The sequence below is a fragment of the Saccopteryx bilineata genome, chromosome 4 (genome assembly GCF_036850765.1).
Source record: "Saccopteryx bilineata isolate mSacBil1 chromosome 4, mSacBil1_pri_phased_curated, whole genome shotgun sequence".
NCBI classification, from domain to species: Eukaryota; Metazoa; Chordata; class Mammalia; order Chiroptera; family Emballonuridae; genus Saccopteryx; species Saccopteryx bilineata.
The window spans coordinates 124,210,314-124,234,382 of record NC_089493.1 but is presented as its reverse complement, the minus strand read 5'-3'; the positions used below and the strand labels follow the sequence as shown (position 1 = coordinate 124,234,382).

The following is a 24,069-nucleotide window of genomic DNA, read 5'->3' as shown; positions in this document are numbered from 1 at the left end:
TTTTTCAGAATAACTTCATCAAACAACTATAGCTTATTCTCAGCTGTCTCATAGCTTATTGAAACTATCAAAAATACTTAGTGCAATTTCCAATTTATTACCATTCTTTTATGTCTGATTAGTTTTGAACTAGCAGAAAGCAACACATAAATTTTTTGTTGTTGTTGTTTTGTATTTTTCTGAAGTTGGAAACAGGGAGGCAGACAGACTCCCGCATGCACCCGACCAGAATCCACCCGGCATGCCCACTAGGAGGCGATGCTCTACCCATCTGGGGCCTTGCTCTGTTGCAACCAGAGCCATTCTAGTGCCTGAGGCAGAGGCCATGGAGCCATCCTCAGCGCCTGGGCCAACTTTGCTCCAATGGAGCCTCGGCTGCGGAAGGGGAAGAGAGAGGCAGAGAGGAAGGAGAGGGGGAGGAGTGGAGAAGCAGATGGGCGCTTCTCCTGTGTGCCCTGGCCGGGAATCGAACCTGGGACACCTGCACACCAGGCTGACGCTCTACCACTGAGCCAACTGGCCAGGGCCAACACATAAATTCTTAATTTACTTTTCTTCCTCCTAAATGAATTTATGCTTACGCATTTAAACTTTCAGAAGCATTTCAGAATCATTCATGTACTTATTACTCATTTCTTCTTTTGGAAAATAAATTATTATTATTTCCTAGGATATCCTTTGTTCATTCTGTTTTTCCTCTCCTTTCTTTATCCACGTGTAGTTCTGCCACGTTCTTATAACTGGAGTTTTTAACCTAAAGACTGTCCTTACTTCATTCATCGTCAATTGAGTAAGTTACGTTCTGGTTTTAAATCAATTGCTAAAGTAGTGCCCTTTTTTTTGTGTGTATTTTTTCCGAAGTTGGAAACGGGGAGGCAGTCAGACAGACTTCCGCATGCACCTGACCTGGATCCACCCGACATGCCCACCATGGGGCGATGCTCTGCCCATTTTGGGGCGTCTCTCTGCCGCAATCAGAGCCATTCTAGCACCTGAGGCAGAGGCCATGGAGCCATCCTCAGCGCCCGGGCAAACTTTGCTCCAATGGAGCCTTGGCTGCGGGAGGGGAAGAGAGAGACAGAGAGGAAGGAGAGTGGAGGTGTGGAGAAGCAGATGGGTGCTTCTCCTGTGTGCCCTGGCTGGGAATCAAACCCAGGACTCCTGCACGCCAGGCTGACACTCTACCACTGAGCCAACCGGCCAAGGCAGTAGTGCCTTTTTTTAAAGCCTTAAACATAAACCTTAGAAATAAAAGTCAATTTTATTCACTCAGAGCTTGTTTAAAAAGATTGAGAATACTTTCATTTTTTCTTGCAACTTGTGACCTAGCAAATCATTTTGCTTAAATCATTTCTGCCTTGTTTGCTCACCTGTAAAATGGAGATAATAGTACTAACCCCACAAGAATGTCCCTGAGATTAATAATGGTGTCTTCTGGGTGTTTGCATTAGTCTTATCCTTTGCACTACTTATATTTAAGTAGAGTTCTTTCTGGGGGGGAAAAAAAGATGGCTACTCTAGGAGTGCTATTCATTTCAGATAAATATAAAGTGATTCTTCAAGTAGCCAAGCACGAGAGATTGATCTGGAAAATTAAATTTTTGTTCATTTGTCCTCAGATAAATTTGGGTTGGAATTGGCTCTTCCCCTTTTGGAGAAAGTTATAGTTGTTGTGCTTAACCCTTCTTTTGGTCTATTTCCTCCCAAAGAAGACCGAGACAATGCCTGACCAGGCGGTTGCGCAGTGGATAGAGCCTCGGACTGGAATGCAGAGGACCCAAGTTTGAGACCCCCGAGGTCGCCAGCTTGAGCATGGGCTCATCTGGCTTGAGCAAAAAGCTCACCAGCTTGGTAACGTTATTCAGTCTGCTGAGGGCCCGCGGTCAAGACACATATGAGAAAGTAATCAATGAATAACTAAAGTGTCACAACAAAAAACTGGTAATTGATGCTTCTCATCTCTTGCTGTTCCTGTCTGTCCCTATCTATCCCTCTCTCTGACTCTCTGTCCCTGTAAAAAAAAAAGAAGAAAGAAAAAAAGACAGAGATAATACTACCTACTTCAAAAAGTTATAAAAATTAAACGAGGAAATATATGTAACCTGTCTTCCAGGGGTTTAAGAATTTAAAGGTCAATAAGTAATTACAGTAATATTGCTCATTAATCCCCCCAAAAGTTAAGAATCCCTCACTATTAGGGACGCATAAAAGTTAATAACCCTCAGTCTTTACCTAGAGCATCAGACGGTAGAACAGAGAACCCGCAGAAACATTTCAGAGGCGCGACTGCGGTGAACTACATTCGCAGTTTTCATTACACCGCGGGAGCCTTAACCTTACACTTAGCAGCAGGTTTGCGCATGCGCAATCGCGCTCCTTAAACCGGGCCGCTTGCTCTACTCCGCGCCAAAGGTGCCTGCTTGTGCGCCTGCGCCGTGACCCAGACGTAGGGCTGCCTGGGTTGTAAACCATGGCGTGGGTACCGGCGGAGTCTGCAGTGGAAGAGTTGATGCCTCGGCTGTTGCCAGTGGAACCCTGCGACTTGACAGAAGGTTTCGATCCCTCCATACCCCCGAGGACGCCTCAGGAATACCTGAGGCGGGTCCAGTGAGTGCCTTGGCGTGTGCGGGTGGGCTGGTCGTCCTTTCTGTCCCTGGGCAAGTGCCGGATGTCCTGCTTGAACCGTCGGTGGTAAAGCCCCGTCTTTGTTCCCGTTTGGGTCGGATCAGGATCACTTAATTACATCTTTACGTGGAAAAGTTTCTGTGAACTTAATTATATTAAATTTGATTACCCATGGCAAAATGGGTAGATTTCCTTGTTTTCAATCCAGATAAATTCAGAAATATATTGATGAGCACCTCAACTGTGATTCCGAAATGTTTTTCTGATTTCATAATGAACTGTAGAAATGGATAGCTTGTGTTACTACACATGAGCAAAGCACGATAGTAATCACATTTCTTGCATTTATTATTTGTAGGATTGAAGCTGCTCAATGTCCAGATGTTGTGGTAGCTCAGATTGAACCAAAGAAGCTGAAAAGGAAGCAAAGTGTTAATGTTTCTGTAAGTTTTATTACCGTCAGGGCACTTTTTTACACCCCCACCCCGAATTAAAAGACTGAGCGTTTTCCTGTATAGTATCAGTTGTGATGAAGATAATAAGATTTGACAGCTTTCCCTAGGAAGTTAGATATTTGCTTGTACTTTTTCCTCCAAAAGGACAGTTGGCATTTATTGCCCTCAGAGGCTTTCAGTAACTCTGGCATTCAAGAGATTTGTTCTTCATACTTTAGGGACATAATCCAATCCTAGAGAAGTCTTTAAACAGTTTACTTATGCTAACCTTTATTTTTAAGTAACTTTTTCCAGTTATCGGCATCATTATTATTGGACTGTTTATTCTTAGTGTAGTGTGCATGTTCAGATTTTGACTGGATTATTATTTTTTTAAGAATAAAAACCAAGAAATCATACACCTCTTCTAGCTACTTGCACGCTGTGAACATTTTCTTTCATTTAACCAGCACATTGTTTACTAACCAACTAGGTAGTGCCAGGCACTGGAAACAAAACAGAATAAGACAGACAAGGTCCTGGCCCTTGTAGAGTTTACATTCTCATGACCTTTCAAAGTCAAATGTCTTAAATTATTTGAGTATGTTCTGCCTATACTGAAATTGTTTATTTGTAATATATCTCTTTGTTTCAAACTATTTTGCTATTTTAGAAAGGTATGATTAGATTATATCTTCAGGTCACATAACATTTAGATTTCCTAGAAACTACTACTATAAACCATTCCAGATTGCTCTTATTAAAATGACTAAATAAAGATCTTTTCCTAACATTTTAAACACAACATAAACAGTAAAGTGGCTACCTACTTTTCTGCATAAGCAAAAATTATTTTACTATTTTTCGTACAGTCTTAATCATTTATTCTATTATTCACTGTTCATGTTAATTTTACTTTCACTTTGCAGAGGTATGAGATTCTAGTTACAACACTAACGTTGATGAACTGATCTCTAGCTTTCAGGATGCCAACCTGCTCCCAAAGGATATTCCCCTACACTCCAGTGGCAACAGCAACAAGCGTCACAATTTTCAACTGTTCGACAGGTAAGTGTACTTTAATCATTTAATCACATTAAATTCTTCCATCCCTCAGATTTATCTCAGTTCTTTTTTTGTTTGTTTGTTTCTGAAAACAAGTTTATTTAAATAAGGGTTTAAATACATTACATAACATTAAAACTGAAGGGGGGAAAAACCCAGAAATCAGTTTGTTATTTCACATGGCCTTGGGCAGCTGTTCCTAGTAAGTTGCAAGCTCTACACCTAGCTAAGTGACTGACACATCGGCTTGAAATTTGTTCCCTTGTCAAAAGTTTAACTCTGATATAAGGTTGGCCTAAAATTCTGGTGTTTGGACATCAATTAGCCAGGATATGTCTGGTCCAAAAGACCTTAGTGGCAAGCCAGATATCCTCATCACCTCACTCGAAGAAAGGTAGCTTTTCAAGTTCATCCACCCAGTCCTGTTGGCGATCTTTTAACTACCAAAGGCTCCCTCTAGTGGCACAGAAGCCGCTGCTGCCTAACCCCTGGCCTCTCAGCTTCACTGCAGGGTGTCCTGGTGGTGACATTCTCTGAGGGCAGGGGACTCTGGAGAGGAGCCAGACATAGCTGTCTGGAACCTTGGGGCTTGGCTGAAACATCACATTACTGCTTTGTTTCAGGCGGGACACTGCCAGGCGCCTACTGCTTGACCTCTGTTTAAATGAGGGACTTCAAGACTAGACAGCATGGCTCTTTTCAGTTTATTGCATGAAGGAGTTACACTAGTCCAAGTTAAAAGCAGACCCCAAATGGTTACATCTCATAAGCTGTGAGGTTTTTAAACTTGTGACAAGGGACAGAAGGGAAATGCTACTCATTGCAAGGAAATCCTCACTTAAGCTTCAGTGAGCCAAAAGCACTTATAACCCATGAACCTTCAGCTGGTCGTCCTTAGCCAGTCCAATCTCTACCAGGAACTGGCATATGTTCTTGCGCTGGTCACCCTGTAGCTGAATTACTTCTCCATATTCTGGATGCTCAATTACAGTACCATTGCAGGCAAATTTCTTCTTAAACGCCTTCACTAGTTTCTTTTTATCGTAATCATCAGCGATCCCTTGGACAGTAGTAAGGGTCTTCCTGCCGTTTCTCTGTTGAATTCTTATATGGATATAATCCTCAGTGCCAGCAGGAAGCAGATCATCACCCTTACTTGCATCAGCAAAGGGGTCGAAAGAGTGGAGGTTCTGGATAGCGGACATACGATACGATTCCTTTTCCTCGGTGGAAACGGCCTGCGGAAGGCTGCGGCGGGAGAAGGCGGGCAGGGGGGACGGAGCGTCGGGAAGCGAGGGGGGCTCGAGGGGGAGGTTGCTGAGTCCTCGGCGGCGGCTCAGTGACTGGGGCTTATCTCAGTTCTTAAACTTTAGTTGGAAAAATAAAATTTGTGATTCTGAAGTTTAAAGAAAAGAGTATGACCTAACCGGGCAGTGGCGCAGTGGATAAAGCGTTGGACTGGGATGCAAAGGACCCATGTTGGAAACCCCAAGATCGCTTGCTTGAGCGCAGGCTGATCTGGCTTGAGCACGGGCTCACCAACTAGAGCATGGGGTTGCTGGCTTGAACATAGACTTGACCCCATAGTCGCTGGCTTGAGCCCAAAGTTCAATGGCTTGAAGTCCAAGGTCGCTGGCTTGAGCAAGGGGTCACTTGCTCTGCTGTAGCCCCCTGGGTCAAGGCATGTATGAGAAAGCAATCAATGAACAACTAAGGAGCTGCAACGAAGAATTGATGCTTCTCATCTCTCTCCCTTCCTGTCTGTCTATCCCTGTCTGTCCTTTTCTTTGTCTCTCTGTCGCTATCACACACACACACAAAAAGAATATATATGACTCAATTACCAAATTATTATTATAATCATTAGACATAATACAATTTGAAACACACTATATTTTCCAAGTTTTAGGATTATTAAAATGTGCAGTAATTGATTTCTTTTTTGTTATCCATTCTCTAAAAGTCAGTGTCTAACTCTTCTTCCTCTAGAGTGTGAACAGACATAGAAGTCACTGGAAATCACAACAGTTGGATAGTAATGTGACCATGGTATGTAAGATCCTCTGTTTAATTTGTACAGTGTATTCCTATTGGAAATAGTCCATATTTACTTCCAGTCTTTAAAGATTCATTGACTTAGTCCATATTATTTTCTTTCTTTCTCATCTACCTTTAATAGTAACAATTTCATTATATTAGTGGCCTGAAAAATGTAAAATCAGTAATGCAAGGTGCTATTTTTATAACACTTTGGATCTGCAGCATTTTTGAGAGATTATGGATAGGTAATTGTTAAGCCTCCACAAGTTTTCCCGAAATCAGATGAGATTAGGCGCGTTCAGGGTGGTACAGCCTTAGACTAACCTCTACAAGTTTTTAAGGGTTCTTCTAGACATTGCTTTTTTGGAAATAAATACATTTTCAGTATTTACAAAAAGATTGAGTAAAGGCTTATCTGACTTTCCTGATGAGATAATGGTGCCAATATTAGTGACATTTTAGTAAAGCTTGTCATGCATACGGGAAAGTAGTATTTCCTTCATTTTATCAGTTTAGAAATAATATTAAGCTCTTTAGTAGATATATCTGGACTAATGAATAAAAAAGAAAGTTGGGAAGAGATGGAAAGTTGTTCCAGGGCAGTACTTTTTTTTATCTGTGAAAGGTTTTAAATTTTAGTTTTTATATTCCTCTCTCTCTTTTTGTTTTAGTCTATATTTCAGTTATAGTTGATGTACAATATTATATTAATTTAGGTGTGCTCCAAGGCAATATTTTTAATCTTTAAAGGAGTCTCATATTCTTCCTGAGAATCAAATGAAAGCTGTTTATCTTCAGAGGGACAAAATGCACCTATGCATACAGTTGTGCTCAGGTTTAAATAGTTCATAGATTTCAGATTTTAGAAGCTTCTAGGCAGTTCTTTCTAACATCTTTTACATGGTGTCACATTGGGGTAAATGGAAGAGGCTGCTTGCATAATCTTCCATGGACTACCAGCTGATAGCTGAGTGATTCAGTATATGGTCTCTCTCTATGCTTCTCCATACCAGTTGGAAGTTCTGCTCTAAAAAAAGTGTAAAAGAAACTGACATTACTTGACCTAGACCATTTTACTCATAAGAGTTATAGATGGTAGCCACTGAAGTTTGTCTGACTCGAAAGCCTTTCACTATTCTGTGAGGTGGAGGTTAGTTAAGTGTGTGTGTGTGTGTGTGTGTGTGTATATATATATATATGTATATATATATATATTTAATTTAGAAAATGAAATTTAAAAGGGTGACATTGATTAACAAGAGTACATAGATTTCAGGTAAACATCTCCACATCATTTGAACAGTCAATTATGTTGTAGACCCATCACCCAAAGTCAAATCATTTTCTGTCACCTTGTATTTTACCTTTTTTACACTCCTCTCCCACCCTCCACCCTCAGATATATTATTCTTTTCTTGCTTAGTGTAAGGACTTTGTGTACATGCTTACTAACTCAGAAAGAAGCCACATCAATAACATTATGGTGATATAATTTTGTCAAAAATGAAATGACCTGTCTGACCTGTGGTGGCACTGTGGATAAAACATCGACATGGAATACTGAGGTCGCTGGTTCGAATCCCTGGGCTTGCCTGGTCAAGGCACGTATGGGAGTTGATGCTTCCTGCTCCTCCCCCCTTCTCTCTCTCTCTCTCTTCTCTCTCTAAAATGAATAAATGAAATATTTTTAAAAAATGAAGTGACCTAACAAAATTGATTCAATAAATTATGATTCATCAAAACAGGAATACCGTATTATGTAGCAGTAACATAGGTTCATCATGGCCAATGTAAACAAAAATAATAAAATGAAATATTTTAAAGCACACTCTGTCAACTGTGTAAATAGCCTGACCAGGTGGTGGCGCAGTGGATAGAGCATCGGACTGGGATGCAGAGGACCCAGGTTTGAGACCCCGAGGTTGCCAGCTTGAGCGCTGGCTCATCTGGTTTGAGCAAAAGCCTACCGGCTTGAACCCAGGGTCGCTGGGTCCAACAAGGGGCTCAGTCTGCTGAAGGCCTGTGGTCAAGGCTCATATGAGAAAGCAATCAATGAACAACTAAGGTGTTGCAATGGGCAACGAAAAACTAATGATTGATGCTTCTCATCTCTCTCCGTTCCTGTCTGTCTGTCCCTGTCTATCCCTCTCTCTGATTCACTCTCTGTCTCTGTAAAAAATAAATAAATAAATAAAATTTTAAAAAAACCTGTGTAAATATAAACAGATTGATCAATCCATTGATTGAACCATTCATCTATAAAACACCTACTATATTTAGTAATCAGGGTATGCAGTGCTACCTACAGCTGAAATAATCTCAGTCTTAATGGAGTAATATAGAAAGGTAGATACATTGTTTCAGGACAGCAGGCTAACCTTTTAGGGGCCTCATCTTCATCCTGAGAATCTAATGGAAGCTATTCTCATGGGGAAAAAATTGCACTTTGCAATACAAAGTGCAAAGTGATGTGTACAAATAAAAATAATTTTTCCCTGGCCGATTGGCTCAGTGGTAGAGTGTCGGCCTGGCGTGTGGAAGTCCCGGGTTCGATTCCCAGCCAGGGCACACAGGAGAAGCACCCATCTGCTTCTCCACCTCTCCTCCTCTCCTTCCTCTCTGTCTCTCTCTTCCCCTCCCGCAGCCCTGTCTCCATTGGAACAAAGATAGCCTGGGCGCTGGGGATGGCTCCTTGGCCTCTGCCTCAGGCGCTAGAATGGCTCTGGTCGCAACAGAGTGACGCCCGGATGGACAGAGCATCGCCCCCTGGTGGGCGTGCCGGGTGGATCCCGGTCAGGCGCATGTGGGAGTCTGTCTGACTGCCTCCCTGTTTCCAGCTTCAGAAAAATACAAATAATAATAATAATAATAATAATAATTTTGTTAAGATAGTTAAATTGCACTGAATGCTTCTCCCCCTTTCCCTGGTTTTTCCATCTGGCAATATAGAATCAATCTATTTCTTCTTTGACTGGACAGCCCATCGAGTATGTGAAGTATATATATAATCATGTCTCCTTCCCTCGAACAAACATCCATCATTCTTAGAAACATTCTTAGTGCATTTTTTATACCAGTTTCCATCTTAATCATCCTTTTTTGTATGTACCCTTGCTTGTCAATGTCCATTAAAGTGTGCGCCACACTAAACATGTCCCATATATGTTGTGACCTCTTGGGTACTGTATTCATTTGCTAGGGCTTCCATAGTAAAATACCACAAACTGGTTAGCTTAACAAATAGTAACTGCCTGACCTGTGGTGGCGCAGTGGATAAAGCGTCAACCTGGAAACGCTGAGGTTACCGGTTCAAAATACTGGGCTTGCCTGGTCAAGGCACATATGGGAGTTGATGCTTCCTGCTCCTCCCCCTTTCTCTCTCTCTCTCTCTCTCCCCTCTCTATAATGAATAAATAAAATCTTTAAAAAAAAATTAAAAAAACAAAAAACAAATAGTAACTTACTTCCTCACAGTTCTTTAGAAGTCTAAGGTCAGGGTGTCAGTAGTTTTGGTTTATCTCAAGGCCTCTGTCTTTGGCTTGCACAGATTGTCTTCTCATTGTGTTCTCACATCGTCTTTTCTCTGTGCATGTGTATCCTCAGTCTCTTTGGGTGTCCACATTTCCTCTTCTCACAAGTACACCAGTCAGATTGAATGTAGGCCCACTCTACAGCCTCTGGTTACCTAAATCATTTCTATAAAGGCCATGTCTCCAAGTACAGTCAGTCATATCCTGAGGTTAGGTTTTCAACAGATGAATTTTGTAGGGACATAATTCAGTCCATAATAGGAACCATATCTTCATATTGAGGTGGTAGGAAAATATGGATATCCTCATTTTTTTTGTTTCACAGTTCAGTATTTTAAAAATACATAGAAATAAGTAAATTTGTTGTTGTTTTCCTTTTAGCCAAAATCTGAAGATGAAGAAGGCTGGAAAAAATTTTGTCTGGGTGAAAGGTTATGTTCTGAAGGGGCTGTTGGACCTGCTGAAAATGAAAATCCTGGAATAGATTATATACAAGTAGGTGATAGTGGATAAACAAAAAGTATTCTAGTTTTGACACATCATGTAGTATAAATGGTCAACAAACTACAGCCTGGTCCAAATCCAGTCCACAGCCTAATTTTTGTGCAGCTGAAAGCTAATAATGGTTTTTTATTTATTTGTTAATTTTAGAGAAAGGAGAAGGGAGATATATAGAGAGAGAAACAAACATTGATTTGTTCCACTTATTTATACATTCATTGGTTGATTCTTGTCTTGACCAGGGATCAAACCTGCAACCCTGACGCATTAGAATGATGCTGTAACAAACAGCTTCCCGGGTAGGGCTTTGGTTTTTATATTTTTAAAGGATTGTAAAACACAAACTAATAATATGTGACTAAGACAGTGTATGGCCTGCAAAACATAAAATATTTAGTTTGTCCTTTTACAGAAAATGTTCACCAGCCCCTTAGTTTATTATCTCTCTTACTTAAAAATTGGCATCCCAGGCCCTGGCCATTTGGCTCAGCGGTAGAGCATCGGCCCAGAGTGTGGAAGTCCTGGGCACACAGGAGAAGCACCCATCTGCTTCTCTACCCTCCCCCCTCTCCTTTCTCTCTGTCTCTCTGTTCCCCTCTGGCAGTCAAGGCTCTACTGCAGCAAAGTTTTTCCATGCACTGAGGATGGCTCCATGGCCTCTGCCTCAGGTACTAGAATGGCTCCAGTTGCAATGGAGGAATGCCCCAGATGGGCAGAGCATCGTCCCCTGGTGGGCATGCTGGGTGGATCCCGGTTGGGCAAATGCGGGAGTCTGACTCTCTGCCTCCCTGCTTCTCACTTCAGAAAAATACCAAAAAAAAAAGAAAAAGAAAGAAAAATTGGTATCCCAGTTTCTGAATCAATGTGATTAATGTGTCGTGATGTTTTTTAGGTTGGCTTCATATCTTACCGGGGACTCGAGCCAGCAATCTTCACACTCTAGGACAGTGCTCCAACTGATTGAGCTATCTGGCCAGGGCTTAATTTCTTTTTTTTATTTTCAGAGAGACAGAGAGAGGGAGAGTGAGAGGAGGGGGAAGGGAAGCATTCATTTGTTGTTCCACTCAGTTGTGCATTCATTGGTTGCTTCCCGTGGGTGCCCTGATCAGGGATCATACCCACAGTCTTCTTGTTTTGGGACAACTCTCTTAACTAACTGAGCTAAACCAGTCAGAGCCAGGATTTGTTTGTTTTTTTCAATGATTAGTCAAACAATGAGTAATGAATTCAGGGAAACAGGAAAATACATATATGACACAATTAGAGACATATTTAAAAATTCTTAGTAAATTGTATATTCTGGAGATGAAATGTTGAGAGTATATTTAAATTTCACATGGCTTCATAAATTATGTGGGCAAGTCCTTCTTGTCCTTCAGGATTCACCTGCCCTGAAGTCTGCATGGTCTGTGGAACTCTTTGAATACATTTGCATTACTACTAACTCCCTATATTATGTTGTTCTTGTTATGTTGAATAGGTATTTATTGTTTGCTATGTGGTACCACATTGTGTTTTTCCTATTTAAAATTAATTTATTTCCAAAATGTATAAGCTCCAAAAAATCACAAAAAAGACCAAGAACTCAATTTAAAAATTTTTTAAATAAAAAATAGTCTAAGAATACAAATAAACATCTTACAGAGAAGGAAATACAAATTGTTCTTATATGAGAAGATGCACAAACTGTCTTGTAATATAAATGTAATGTAACTACAGTACATTGAGCTGCTATTTTTCAGGTAATATATTGGAAAAGAAAGCTTAGTCTACTGTGTTGGTGGGACTGGGGAAACAGGCACTCTCACACATGTGGTGGGAGTGAAAATAAATTCAAATTTCCTGGGGTGCTGATGTGGCACTGTTTCTCATGCAATCTATTCTTTTGGATAATCCCTAATGTATATTACATTGTTTTAATTTAATAAAGAATTAAAATTTATTCATAAAATACATACAAATTACATATGCCACGTGAAAGGACCAGTTAAAGATACAAGAGTTTGGCCTACTGGGTAGCTCATTTGGTTGGCGTGTCATCCTGATAGGCCAAGGTAGGGGGTTCAATACCCGGTCAGGGCACATACAAAATTCAACCAATGAATGCCTGGATGGGTGGAACAGATCCATGTCTCTGTGTCTCCTTTCTTCTCTCTCTTTAAGATCAATAAATAAAAATTTTTCGAAAACCTTAAAAAAATAAAGATGCAAAAGTTATTCAACTTGAATGCATGTCCTCTTAAGTTTCTCATAAGTCAGTACTTATTTCATAATCAAGGCTCGCAGCATTAAACTTCAAAGTAGATATTTTTGAATTGATTCACATTAGGTTTGAAAAAGTCATTCGATCTGACCTGTGATGGTGCAGTGCATAAAGTGTAGACCTGGAACTCTGAGGTCTCCAGTTCAAAACCCTGGCTTGCCTGGCCAAGGCATATATGGGAATTCATGCTTCCTGCTCCTCTCCCCTTCTTTCTCTCTCTCTCTCTCTCTCCCCCTTTCCCTCTCTCCCCCCTCCTCTCTAAAATGAATAAATAAATTTTAAAATCTGCTTAAAAAAGAAAAAAAGTTATTCCAATTCAAATGCCCTTAATTCCTAAAAATACTAGCTTTAGCTAAAGATTTTTTAAAGTTTATATCACATATTAATGTCATAGTATTAATATATCAGTATCATTTTTAAAAAATGTCATACTTTAACATTTCAATTACTGAAATAATTTTTAAATTTACATATTCAGATTTCAAGACATTTTAGGCAGTAAAGTAATTTTGTTTTAGCCATTTCTTATTTTTAAATAACAGTGTGATGTGAAATTAACCAGTTTGAAAAAAAAATAAATTCCTCCCTTATAATACTATATACTTAATAAATTGCAATCTCATTTTTCTTTCAGATTGGTTTTCCTCCCTTGCTTAGTATTGTTAGCAGAATGAATCAGGTAAAATCCATTTAATAATAAGAATATATGTAGTGTTCTGTTTGTGATGTGTATGAAAGTATTTGAATAAATTTACTGAATATTTATGCAAGACACTGTCCCAAATTCTTTAACTGTTCTTATGTAATCCTTACTGTAGGAAGTTATTACTATTACCCTTTTTTAGAGAAGAAGAAACAAAATTAGAGGTTAAGTAACTTGGCAGGTAGTTTTTCAGCAAGTTTTAATGGCAGCACAGGGATTCAGTCCCAAGTGATTTCATTCTAGAACTGATTCTCTTAATCATGGTGCTAAACTACAGTATTTAATTGTATACATTTCAGTTATAAATCTTAGATTCTGGAGTTTGAAGTAAATATTAAGGTTAGATTGCTGTTTCTAGTTCCAGATATCCTACGTACTCCATTATGAATGAAATAGAGTTGACCCTTGAACAACACGGGGGTTAGGGACACTGATCCCTTGCAGTAAAAAATTCACATATACCTATTGACTCCCTCAAAATTTAACCACTACATAAATTTCTTGGAAAAGGATAGAAATAGGGATTTTGGTTTTTTTAGACTTTTAAGATGAGTAACTCTATTAGCCATTTAAAGACCATCTAAAAAGTTTGATTGTTTTGTCTTGCATTGGATACCCTTGGAAGATGACATTTTAAAGAGTCTGTCATAAATTATACTGGCTGACAGTTTCACTTACTTGGTCATTTGCATTAAGATACTATAGTAGTCACACTAAACTCTATCAGTGTTTTTAAGTGTTCAATTCTATAGGAATAAGCCAGAGAATATTTTCAACAATTTGATAAATTCTGTCTGTGTGTGTCTGTGTGTGTGTGTGTGTGTGTGTGTGTGTGTGTATATATATATATATATATATTTTTTTTTTTTTTTTTCCCTCTGTATTTTTCTGAAGCCGGAAACGGGGAGAGACAGTCAGACAGACTCCCGCATGCGCCTGACCGGGATCCACCCGGCACGCCCACCAGGGGGCGATGCTCTGCCCACCAGGGGGTGATGCTCTGCCCCTCCAGGGCGTCGCTCTGTTGGGACCAGAGCCACTCTAGTGCCTGGGGCAGAGGCCGAGGAGCCATCCCCAGCGCCCGGGCCATCTTTGCTCCAGTAGAGCCTCGGCTGCAGGAGGGGAAGAGAGAGACAGAGAGGAAGGAGAGGGGAAGGGGTGGAGAAGCAGATGGGCACTTCTCCTGTGTGCCCTGGCCGGGAATCGAACCCGGGACTTCTGCACGCCGGGCTGACGCTCTACCACTGAGCCAACCGGCCAGGGCCTGTCTGTATAGTTTTAAAACAGATTTTTCTCTAGCTTACTTTCTGTTTAGATTTGTATTTTGTTTTAATGAAAATAAGTGAAAGTTTTTATTCAAAGACATTTTTTAAGAGCACATGGAATTTTTCAAGTAGTGATAAACTAAGTTAGTAGTTACAAACTAAGTCCTAGGATTTAAACCATGATACTGATACTTAAAAGTGTATAAGAATAATTGCCTTAATGGCCTCTTCTCATTGTATGAGCCATCTAATCAAATTACTAAACAGAGTCATAGTTCTTGCTGGAAATCTAAAAAATGGGGTCACTTTAAATAACAGAATTGCTTTTTTTTTTTTTCAGAATTGCTTTTTAACTAACTGAGTGAAACTCATGTTGAACCTGTCAGTATTTTACTATTAATGCAATTCTTCCACCTCCTCCCCCACCTTTTTAGGCAACAGTAACCAGTGTCTTGGAATATCTGAGTAATTGGTTTGGAGAAAGAGATTTTACTCCAGAATTGGTAGTGTTACATCTTTTTATTTTCATAATTCAGATGAAATTATCTATACTTATATATGAGATAGGATTCTACAGTATTTATAGATATGTATGTATTATATATATACAGTGTGTTCGTAAAGTCATGGTGCACTTTAGACTGGTCACAGGAAAGCAGCAAAAGACGATAGAAATGTGAAATCTGCACCAAATAAAAGGAAAACTCTCCCAGTTTCAGACCTATTCAGTGCAGTTCGATGTGGGCTCACGCACAGATTTTTTAGGGCTCCTTAGGTAGCTATCCCATATAGCCTCTACACTGTACAGACTCCTCACTGACTGATGGCCTACCAGAACGGGGTTTCTCCACCAAACTGCTTATCCCACCGAATAATGCTATTCCTATGTGGTGGCGCTTCGTTATAAATGTGCCGATATTCATGTTGCACTTTGTCACAGATTCGAATTTAGTGAGCCACATATCTTGACTGGCATGGCCGTGGGCTGCTCTGCTGTATACACCATGTTACGTCATCATCTGTGTTTTCACACCTGCTGCTACATCATCCTACAGAAACTGGGATGGTTTTCCTTTTATTTGGTGCAGATTTCACATTTCTATCATCTTTTGTGGCTTTCCTGTGACCGGTCAAAAGTGCACCATGGCCTGACTAGGCAGTGGCGCAGTGGATAGAGCGTCGGACTGGGATGCAGAGGACCCAGGTTCAAGACCCTGAGGTCGCCAGCTTGAGCACAGGCTCATCTGGCTTGAGCAAAAAGCTCACCAGCTTGGACCCAAGGTCGCTGACTCGAGCAAGGGGTTACTCGGTCTGCTGAAGGCCTGTGCTCTGGGCACATATGAGAAAGCAATCAATGAACAACTAAGGTGCCACAATGAAAAACTGATGATTGATGCTTCTTATCTCTCTTCGTTCCTGTCTGTCTGTCCCTATCTATCCCTCTCTCTGACTCTCTCTCTCTGTCCCTGTAAAAAAAAAAAAAAAAGTGCACCATGACTTTACGGGCACACTATATATATATATAATTGTATGATGCAGGCTATACCTGTTTGTAGTGAAATAATGAACTTAAACTAGAATATAACTCTATATACTACTTTCTTCATTGGGAAAATCCTGCTTTGAGGGAGAAAAAAGTGTCAAACAGTTGATTTTTGTCCTGAGACAAGCTGTTGATCTCACTGCAGCCAGTAACAAACGGCACAGACTAGCAACCAGTCTGCAGACCCTATTTTCTTTTTTTTTTTTTTTTTTTTTTTTGTATTTTTCTGAAGCTGGAAACAGGGAGAGACAGTCAGACAGACTCCCGCATGCGCCCGACCGGGATCCACCCGGCATGCCCACCAGGGGCGATGCTCTGCCCACCAGGGGGCGATGCTCTGCTCCTCCGGGGCATCGCTCTGCTGCGACCAGAGCCACTCTAGTGCCTTGGGCAGCGGCCAAGGAGCCATCCCCAGCGCCCCGGCCATCTTTGCTCCAGTGGAGCCTTGGCTGTGGGAGGGGAAGAGAGAGACAGAGAGGAAGAAAGGAGGGGGGGGTGGAGAAGCAAATGGGTGCTTCTATGTGCCCTGGCCGGGAATCAAACCCGGGTCCCCCGCACGCCAGGCCGACGCTCTACCGCTGAGCCAACCGGCCAGGGCCTGCAGACCCTATTTTCAGTGGCACTGGCTTAAGGAAGTTTGAAATACATTTCTAAATCCAACTCAAAAAAATAACAACAGTAATAGCACTTTGTGTCATGCATTGTTTTGGGATTTTTGGGGTTTTTTTGTTTGTTTGTTTGTTTTTACAGGGACAGAGAGATAGATAGGGACAGACAGACAGGAACAGAGAGAGATGAGAAGCATCAATTATCAGTTTTTTGTTGCGACACCTTAGTTGTTCATTGATTGCTTTCTCATATATGCCTTGACCGCGGGCCTTCAGCAGAAGCGGACCACGTAACCCCTTGCTCGAGCCAGCAAGCTTGGGTCCAAGCTGGTGAGCTTTTTGCTCAAGCCAGATGAGCCCGCGCTCAAGCTGGCGACCTCAGGGTCTCGAACCCGGGTTCTTCCGTATCTTAGTCCAACGCTCTATCCACTGCGCCACTACCTGGTCAGGCTGTGTCATGCATTGTTCTAAGGACTTTGTATGTAATAGCTTGTTGAATCCTCTAGTAACCTATCAACTATTATTTTCATTTTATAGATAGGAAACTGGAACATATAGAGATTTAATAACCTGCTTAAGATCACATTGATCCTAAATGGCAGAACTGAGACTCATGCCCAGGCAATGAGTCTGACTATACTCTTAACTATACTACACTGCTCCTCTATTTTATTGCCTTATAGGCACAGCTCATTTTATTTTTATCTTCAAAGTTGGGTAATTTTGGTGGACATTATATAAATTACCTACTTAGTCTCCTAATAAGTTTTATCATCTGAAATTAGATTTAATTTTTAGAAACAAGTATTTTTAACAGTTGTAGATATTTGCAAATAGTGTATCTGAGGCTCCAAAGCTCTCTGTCAATATGTAAGATATAATCTTTGCCCTCCAGAAGCTTAGAGTCTGCTAGGTGAAACAGGTGAACCAGAATTACAGTACGGTGTGTAAATTTCCCAGCCTGCCATTCAGCCAAGGGGCTTAGATAAGTCTTCCATAAATATATCACTAGACTTTTCAGTTTAAATTTTTATATTTTCTTTCTTTTAAATCTCTACTATATAATATGTACTTTTTAAGGGAAAATTTCATGTTTAAAATCATCATTTCTGATTCAGTGGTCCTACCTGTCTTTTACATAGTTATAATTAATGTATAACATTAATGTATTATACACATATACATTTTGGTTTTTTCTGGCTACATTTCATATATATATATTTCTGTATGATAGTGCAATTCACATAATTGCCATTGCCTTAATGTCTTATCATCTGCATTGATTCTCATTATTGACTATTTGGGTTCCTCCTTGTATTTTACAGTCATGACTAAAATATAAACATTTATACTAATTTCTTAAGATATTTCTAGAGTAGAATTATTGGATCAAGGTTTTATAAACCTTTGTCACATTCTGCCAGATTGTTTTCCAGAAGAAATGAATGAATTTATAATGTATCAGCAATAGATGCTTAAAGTTAGGGCTCTTTGAAACCTTACTTTAAGTTGAACCATATGCAATTGCCATTTGTTGTAGGTTAAAAGCATTTGATTATCAGTAATTCCATATAGTGGTTCAATCTAACATTTTGTAATCTGTGTATTTCAAATTTGGTGAATTTGTAGTAGTATTTCAAAGTCAATATAATTTACATTTCTTTTAATACTAGTGAAACAGTATTTTTCCCATGTGTTGCTATATTAACTATACCATCAACATACTTCAACTTTGTTCATATTCTTATGCTACTTAGTCACTGGAATCTAGATATTGAGCTTTAAAGGTACTTTTAAAATTTACTGATTTTAGAGAGAGGAAGAGGGAGAGAGACAGAAACATGGATCTGTTCCTATATGTGTCCTGAACAGGGATCAAACCTACAATTTTGAATATCAGGATGATACTCTACAACAGAGCTATCCAACCAGAGCTAGATACCAAACTTTAAGTTTCATATCATTTCTTTCTCTCGGGTAGTGATCAGTATTACTTACCTGTTTTCCTTTTCTTTTATACTTATTTAAATAATATTTAATCTTATTTAAATATTTATTAAATATATTTTATATGTTCAATATTTATTTTAACTTTGTTTTTTAATTCTTTAATTTTGTTGCAAGATTACACATTCAAGAGGGTGATAAGTTTGGCTTTTCCTATTAATTAATGAAAGCAAATCACCAAAAAGTGTAGCCAGAGGAACCATTAAAGTATTTCTGAACCACTGACAACTGATTTACTAAATTTTAACTGGATTAATCTTTTGAGTCTTATTTTAAGTAATCTGTCTTTTAAATCAGCAATGTTTAATTCCTCTATCCAAATAACCATACCATTAGAACTCTAGTTTTGAGAATATCAGTGTTTAAAGTAAAAACATTTGTCACAGTAAGTTTGCATATCATCAACTAGCAAAAGGAAAAAGGGACCTTTCTAAAATTACCTGGTATTACGTGTCTGTTAGTTGATTGAGAAATGCAGCCTTATTTATCATCCAAGTGGGAAGTTATTAAGTAGGAAGATTTTGACTACTTGGGCTTGGATTCTGTGCTTTTAATTTTTAGTATTGTCACAGTGTGCTCATTAACTTTGAGGAAAGGAACCTTACAGCATAATTATGCCTAAGACAATCAGAGGGTTAAGCAAGGTCAGAGTGTAGAGACCATTTGACCTGTATACTACCTTTACATAGTAAATGTAGGCCTAAAAATTTGAGTCAAGTTGAAATGTGTAATAGCTTTTATCATGTAGAAGAATATTTCGCTCACTGTTGGTAAAAGAAACCTGGATATGGATTCTTTTGTTTAAGAAAAATTTGTATTGATTACAATGGTCCCTTGTCTATCACAGGGGTTAGGTTCCAGAACCCCCCGCAATAGGTGAAAATCCACGAAGTAGCAACCTTATATTTGTTTTACTATTTATATGTATTTTAAGGCTTTATAAACCCTCCCCACACTCTTATAAACCTTTACCACACTTATTTTGCTTATTTTACTGCAAAAATAATTAAATAAATAGATAAAAATACCTATATACCACAGAATCCTGCAATATAGTGAAAAATCTGCGATACAAAATTAGATATATACAATTTTAAAATCTGCGGTACAGTGAGACCGCGAAAAGTGAACTGTGATATGGCGAGGGATGACTAGTTAGTTCCTTCCGGAAGTAACTTTGTACGTTGCATAAAATATGCTATTTCAGGTTTGTTCCAATACCCTTCAGGTTTCTCCAGAGTGATGTGTTGCTCAGAATAAACTCAGTTACATACGCTACTGATGAAAATATAATTTGATATAACCTTTCTGGGATACAATTTAGTGATTATAGCTCAGGAATTTTTATAAACATATATACCCTTTGATATTATCATTTCATTTCTAGGAATTTAGTCCAAGAAATCAATCAGAGATGCTCTAAAACTTAAGTTCAAGGATATTTATCACACTGCTTTTTTTTTTTAATTTTATTTATTTATTTATTCATTTTAGAGGAGAGAGAGAGAGAGAGAAGGGGGGGAGGAGCAGAAAGCATCAACTCCCATATGTGCCTTGACTGGGCAAGCCCAAGGTTTTGAACCGCCGACCTCAGCATTCCAGGTCGGTGCTTGATCCACTGTGCACCACAGGTCAGGCCCACACTGCTTTTTATATAATATATAATAGCAACTAATTAAACATCCTAAGTGCTCAACAACAGGAAATTGGTTCAAGTAAATTATGGTGAATCCACAGTGAAACATTCATCCCACAAATATTTTAATGAAGCTCCTCGTACGTTCTAGGGGTATAATGTCTATCATTATACTCTCACAAAATTTGGGTAAAGAAAGAATAAACCACTAGTGACAGGAAAGTATAAGTGCTTGGTTAAAGAGTATATAAATACCATGCTGAGAGAGTTTCTGCATTATGTATATATTACTTTTGTAATTAAAAAGAAAAACCCATTTTAAAAGGGGATGGGCATAAATTTAGTTTGCCATGGTATTTATAGAAGTATCAAAATATTTATATTATGTCATCTAGAGAATATAGTTCCTTTGTATAGACCCAGAGAGAAAAGTTATAAAATTATAAAATGATTTGTGTATCTGTCTATAGAGGGCAAAGAAAAAAAAAATCTTTATTTTTTAAGGATTTATACACATCTTAATGTAGTTTTCTACCTATGAATTAGGACTATAATTGTAATATTGTAATAAGAATCTCTGAAATGAACTCTTTGGGGGTAAGACTATTTTGAAGTATCTAATATTCTGTGTCTATAGTTAGAAGATAGAAAAGAAAAAAAAAAAAGATATCACTGTGCTATCTAGATGACCCTTTGTTACCTACATCCAAACATAATACAGTTAAATATTCTGTGAATTTATTCATAGCATATAACCACACACAAATTTAGACATTAAAAAAAATAAGTTAAAACATGACGGTGCGATATTTTCCTAATTACTACTTTTTAAAATTCTGTTTAGGGAAGATGGCTTTATGCTTTATTGGCTTGTCTTGAAAAGCCTTTATTACCTGAGGCTCACTCACTGATTCGGCAGCTTGCAAGACGGTGCTCTGAAGTGAGGCTCTTAGTGGTAAGTTGTAACACGGTAATAAAGCAGGATTCCATTGAAATAAGAAAACACGGACTATTTTATTAGTCAAAGTGAGACTTGGCCACATAATAGAAAAGCCCCAAATAACAGTAGCTTAGTTAAAACAACCTTTTCTCAGATAAAGTCTGAAGGTAGGCTGATCAGATTTAGGATGGCAGGAACCCAGGTCTTCGAGTCTGCCACTCATGGTTTCCATTCTCAGTTCACCTTCTGGTCCAAGACGGCTGCTGGAGCGTCAGCTATTGTACTATATTTCATTATAAGCAGTTGGAAAGAAGAGAAGGTGGTTATCATCTTCCTTGAGAGCCTTCCCAGAGGTTCCATGGCACATCTGGCTGTATAGCTCATTGATAGAATTTAGTCGCATGGCCATAAGCAATTACGGGAAATGTTTGCTTCTACCTGGGTGGCAGTGTGCCTAGCTAAAAGTGAGCTTCATAGTAAGGGGGGATAAGAAGCTGGAGTAGTCACCTAGCAGTCTCTGACCCAATAATTGATTTGAATTTCTTCAGTCAGACCCTTCCTCTAACTCATGCATTAAACATTACAGTAAAAATTCATTTAAAGCCCAAGGTAAGCCCTCTTTTGATTTTTTGTCATCCCTCCTCTCCCCTCGACAAAATGTAAACTCTTTTTTTTTTTTTTCTTTTAAGCTAGAGGCAGAGAGAGGGACAGCCAGACAGGAAGGAAGAGAGATGAGAAGCATCAGTTTGTTGTTGTTTTTTACAGAGACAGGGAGAGAAAGGGACAGACAGACAGGAACAGAGAGAGATGAGAAGCATCAGTCATTAGTTTTTCATTGAGACACCTTAGTTGTTCATTGATTGCTTTCTCATATGTGCCTTGACCGTGGGCTATAGCAGACCAAGTAACCCCTTGCTCGAGCCAGTGACCTTGGGTACAAGCTGGTGAGCTTTTTTTGCTCAAACCAGATGAGCCCGCGCTCAAGCTGCTGACCTCGGGGTCTCGAACCTGGGTTTTCCACATCCCAGTCCTACGCTCTATCTACTGCGCCACTGCCTGGTCAGGCAAGAACCATCAGTTCTTTATTGCGGCACCTTAGTTGTTCATTGATTACTTTCTCATGTGTGCCTTGACCGGGAGTGGGGGGTCCTCCATCCGAGCCAGTGACCCCTTGCTCAAGCCACAGTCCTTGGGCTCAAACTAGCGACCTTGGGCTTCAAGCCAGTGACCTTTGGGCTCAAGCCTGGGACCATGGCGTCATGTCTATGATCCCATGCTCAGGCCAGCAACTCCGCGCTCAAGCTGGTGAGCCCATGCTCAAACTGGATGAGCCTAAACTCAAGCTGGCAACCTTAGGATTTCAAACTTGGGTCCTCTGCATCCCAGGCTGATCCTCTATCCACTGCACCACTGCCTGGTCAGGCCACAAAATATAAACTTGTCCATTGACTCCAAAATACTTTCATTGGACTACCATGGTGCAAACTAACTTAATGGCCTTATTCCAGATAAAATGTACTTGCTACTCACTGAATATTCCTCATGCTTTGTTCCTAGACTTTATTCCCTCTGCCAAAGAGCCCTTTCAGTCTCTTCCAATCAGCATCTAAATATTGTTTACCTCTAACAATCTGGCTCATATTTCATCATTTTCTATGATACCTTCTCTGATCCCAACAACTGAAAAAAATCTCTCCATCCTCTGATTTCCCAGTATACTTTGTATTGTTTTGTGGCCCTTTACACATTTTTTTCTTTTTTTAATATTTTTTATTTTATGTTTTATTTATTCATTTTAGAGAGGAGAGGAAGAGACAGAGAGAGAGGAGAGACAGAGAGAGAGAAGGGAGGAGGAGCTGGAAGCATCAACTCCCACATGTGCCCTGACCAGGCAAGCCCAGGGTTTCGAACCAGCGACCTCAGCATTTCCAGATCAATGCTTTATCCACTGCGCCACCACAGGTCAGGCACATTTTTTTCTTTCATTAAGGCTAATATGTGGGCCTGGGCCAGTTTGCTCAGTGGATAGAGCATTGGCTTGGCTTGTGGACTTCCCAGGTTTAATCCCCTGTCATTGTACATATGAGAAGTGACCATATGCTTCTCTTCTCCCTCTCCCCCTTTTTCTCTCTCCCCCTTTCTCAGCCAGTGTTTTGATTGGTTCAGGCATTGGCCCTGGGCACTGAGGATAGCTCAGTTGGTCCGAGCACTGGCCCCAGATAGGGGCTGCCAGGTGGATTCTGGTTGGGTTGCATGTAGGAGTCTGTCTCCCCACCTCTTACTTAAAAAAAAAAAAAAAGCTAATATGTGGATATTTCATCTTCTATGCTATTACCAGGTAATGTTTTATTCAACTTTGGCCCATATACTGCTTGGCACATAGAAGAATTGAGTACAGTAACACCATGGACATGTGTCCCAAGTTTGAGTTAATATCTGATATGTCTGTTATAACACTACTCGTTAAAGTGACTATTTGAAATGTATAAAAATAAATTTCATACTCTGTAAGACTACTTTCCATTTGTCTTAGGTATGTCGATTTAACAAATATTTAAAGTGAACTCTCTAAAATGTATATAGTTCAGGAACTACTTCCATCATAATTGAGAGCCTTGATCTGGAATGTTACTGGTATGTCTTATGCTAGAAGCCTGAATTTCACTTTATCTCAGTTTTAAGTTCTTCAAAATATTTTTATATGCTTTTTTCATTTCTGTAGTTAAAATATAGGCTTTTAGCGCTGCTCCACTTGGAACTAGAAAAAAAGTTTTCCAAAGGTATTCTCCTTAGAGCCCTCAATTCTTATTTATTTTCCCTGTTAATGATATTTGTTTAAAAGATGATCTTAGATATTTCTTGAGGGATCATTAATTCTACAGTTTTGTCGTTTTTCTTTGAGGTTTCTT

The 24,069-nt window shown here is 39.5% G+C and overlaps 3 protein-coding genes and 1 pseudogene across 6 annotated transcripts in view; 1 reads left to right on the top strand and 3 right to left on the bottom strand.

Moving 5' to 3' along the window:
* SEC23A (SEC23 homolog A, COPII coat complex component) overlaps positions 1-2,336 on the bottom strand; it is a 103,199-nt gene extending 100,863 nt beyond the window's left edge. The window contains exon 1 of the mRNA XM_066277899.1: positions 2,233-2,336. The gene's annotated coding sequence lies outside the window, so the exon portion shown is untranslated. The remainder of the gene's footprint in view (positions 1-2,232) is intronic.
* Positions 2,337-2,434: 98 nt separating this feature from the next.
* Positions 2,435-24,069, top strand: part of GEMIN2 (gem nuclear organelle associated protein 2) — a 28,136-nt gene continuing 6,501 nt past the window's right edge. The window contains exons 1-9 of one of the 4 annotated variants that reach the window (XM_066277901.1): positions 2,435-2,607; positions 2,984-3,068; positions 4,038-4,127; positions 6,114-6,173; positions 10,076-10,189; positions 13,093-13,137; positions 14,861-14,929; positions 21,065-21,175; positions 22,960-23,122. In XM_066277901.1, coding sequence (XP_066133998.1) covers positions 2,471-2,607; positions 2,984-3,068; positions 4,038-4,127; positions 6,114-6,173; positions 10,076-10,189; positions 13,093-13,137; positions 14,861-14,929; positions 21,065-21,175; positions 22,960-23,122 — 874 coding nt within the window. In that variant the 5' untranslated portion in view covers positions 2,435-2,470. The remainder of the gene's footprint in view (positions 2,608-2,983; positions 3,069-4,037; positions 4,128-6,113; positions 6,174-10,075; positions 10,190-13,092; positions 13,138-14,860; positions 14,930-21,064; positions 21,176-22,959; positions 23,123-24,069) is intronic. The other 3 variants (XM_066277904.1, XM_066277902.1, XM_066277903.1) reach the window with 3 other exon arrangements.
* On the bottom strand, positions 4,812-5,469 carry LOC136336322 (eukaryotic translation initiation factor 1 pseudogene; annotated as a pseudogene).
* Positions 12,325-24,069, bottom strand: part of TRAPPC6B (trafficking protein particle complex subunit 6B) — a 57,703-nt gene continuing 45,958 nt past the window's right edge. The window contains exon 6 of the mRNA XM_066277907.1: positions 12,325-12,385. Coding sequence (XP_066134004.1) covers positions 12,360-12,385 — 26 coding nt within the window. The 3' untranslated portion in view covers positions 12,325-12,359. The remainder of the gene's footprint in view (positions 12,386-24,069) is intronic.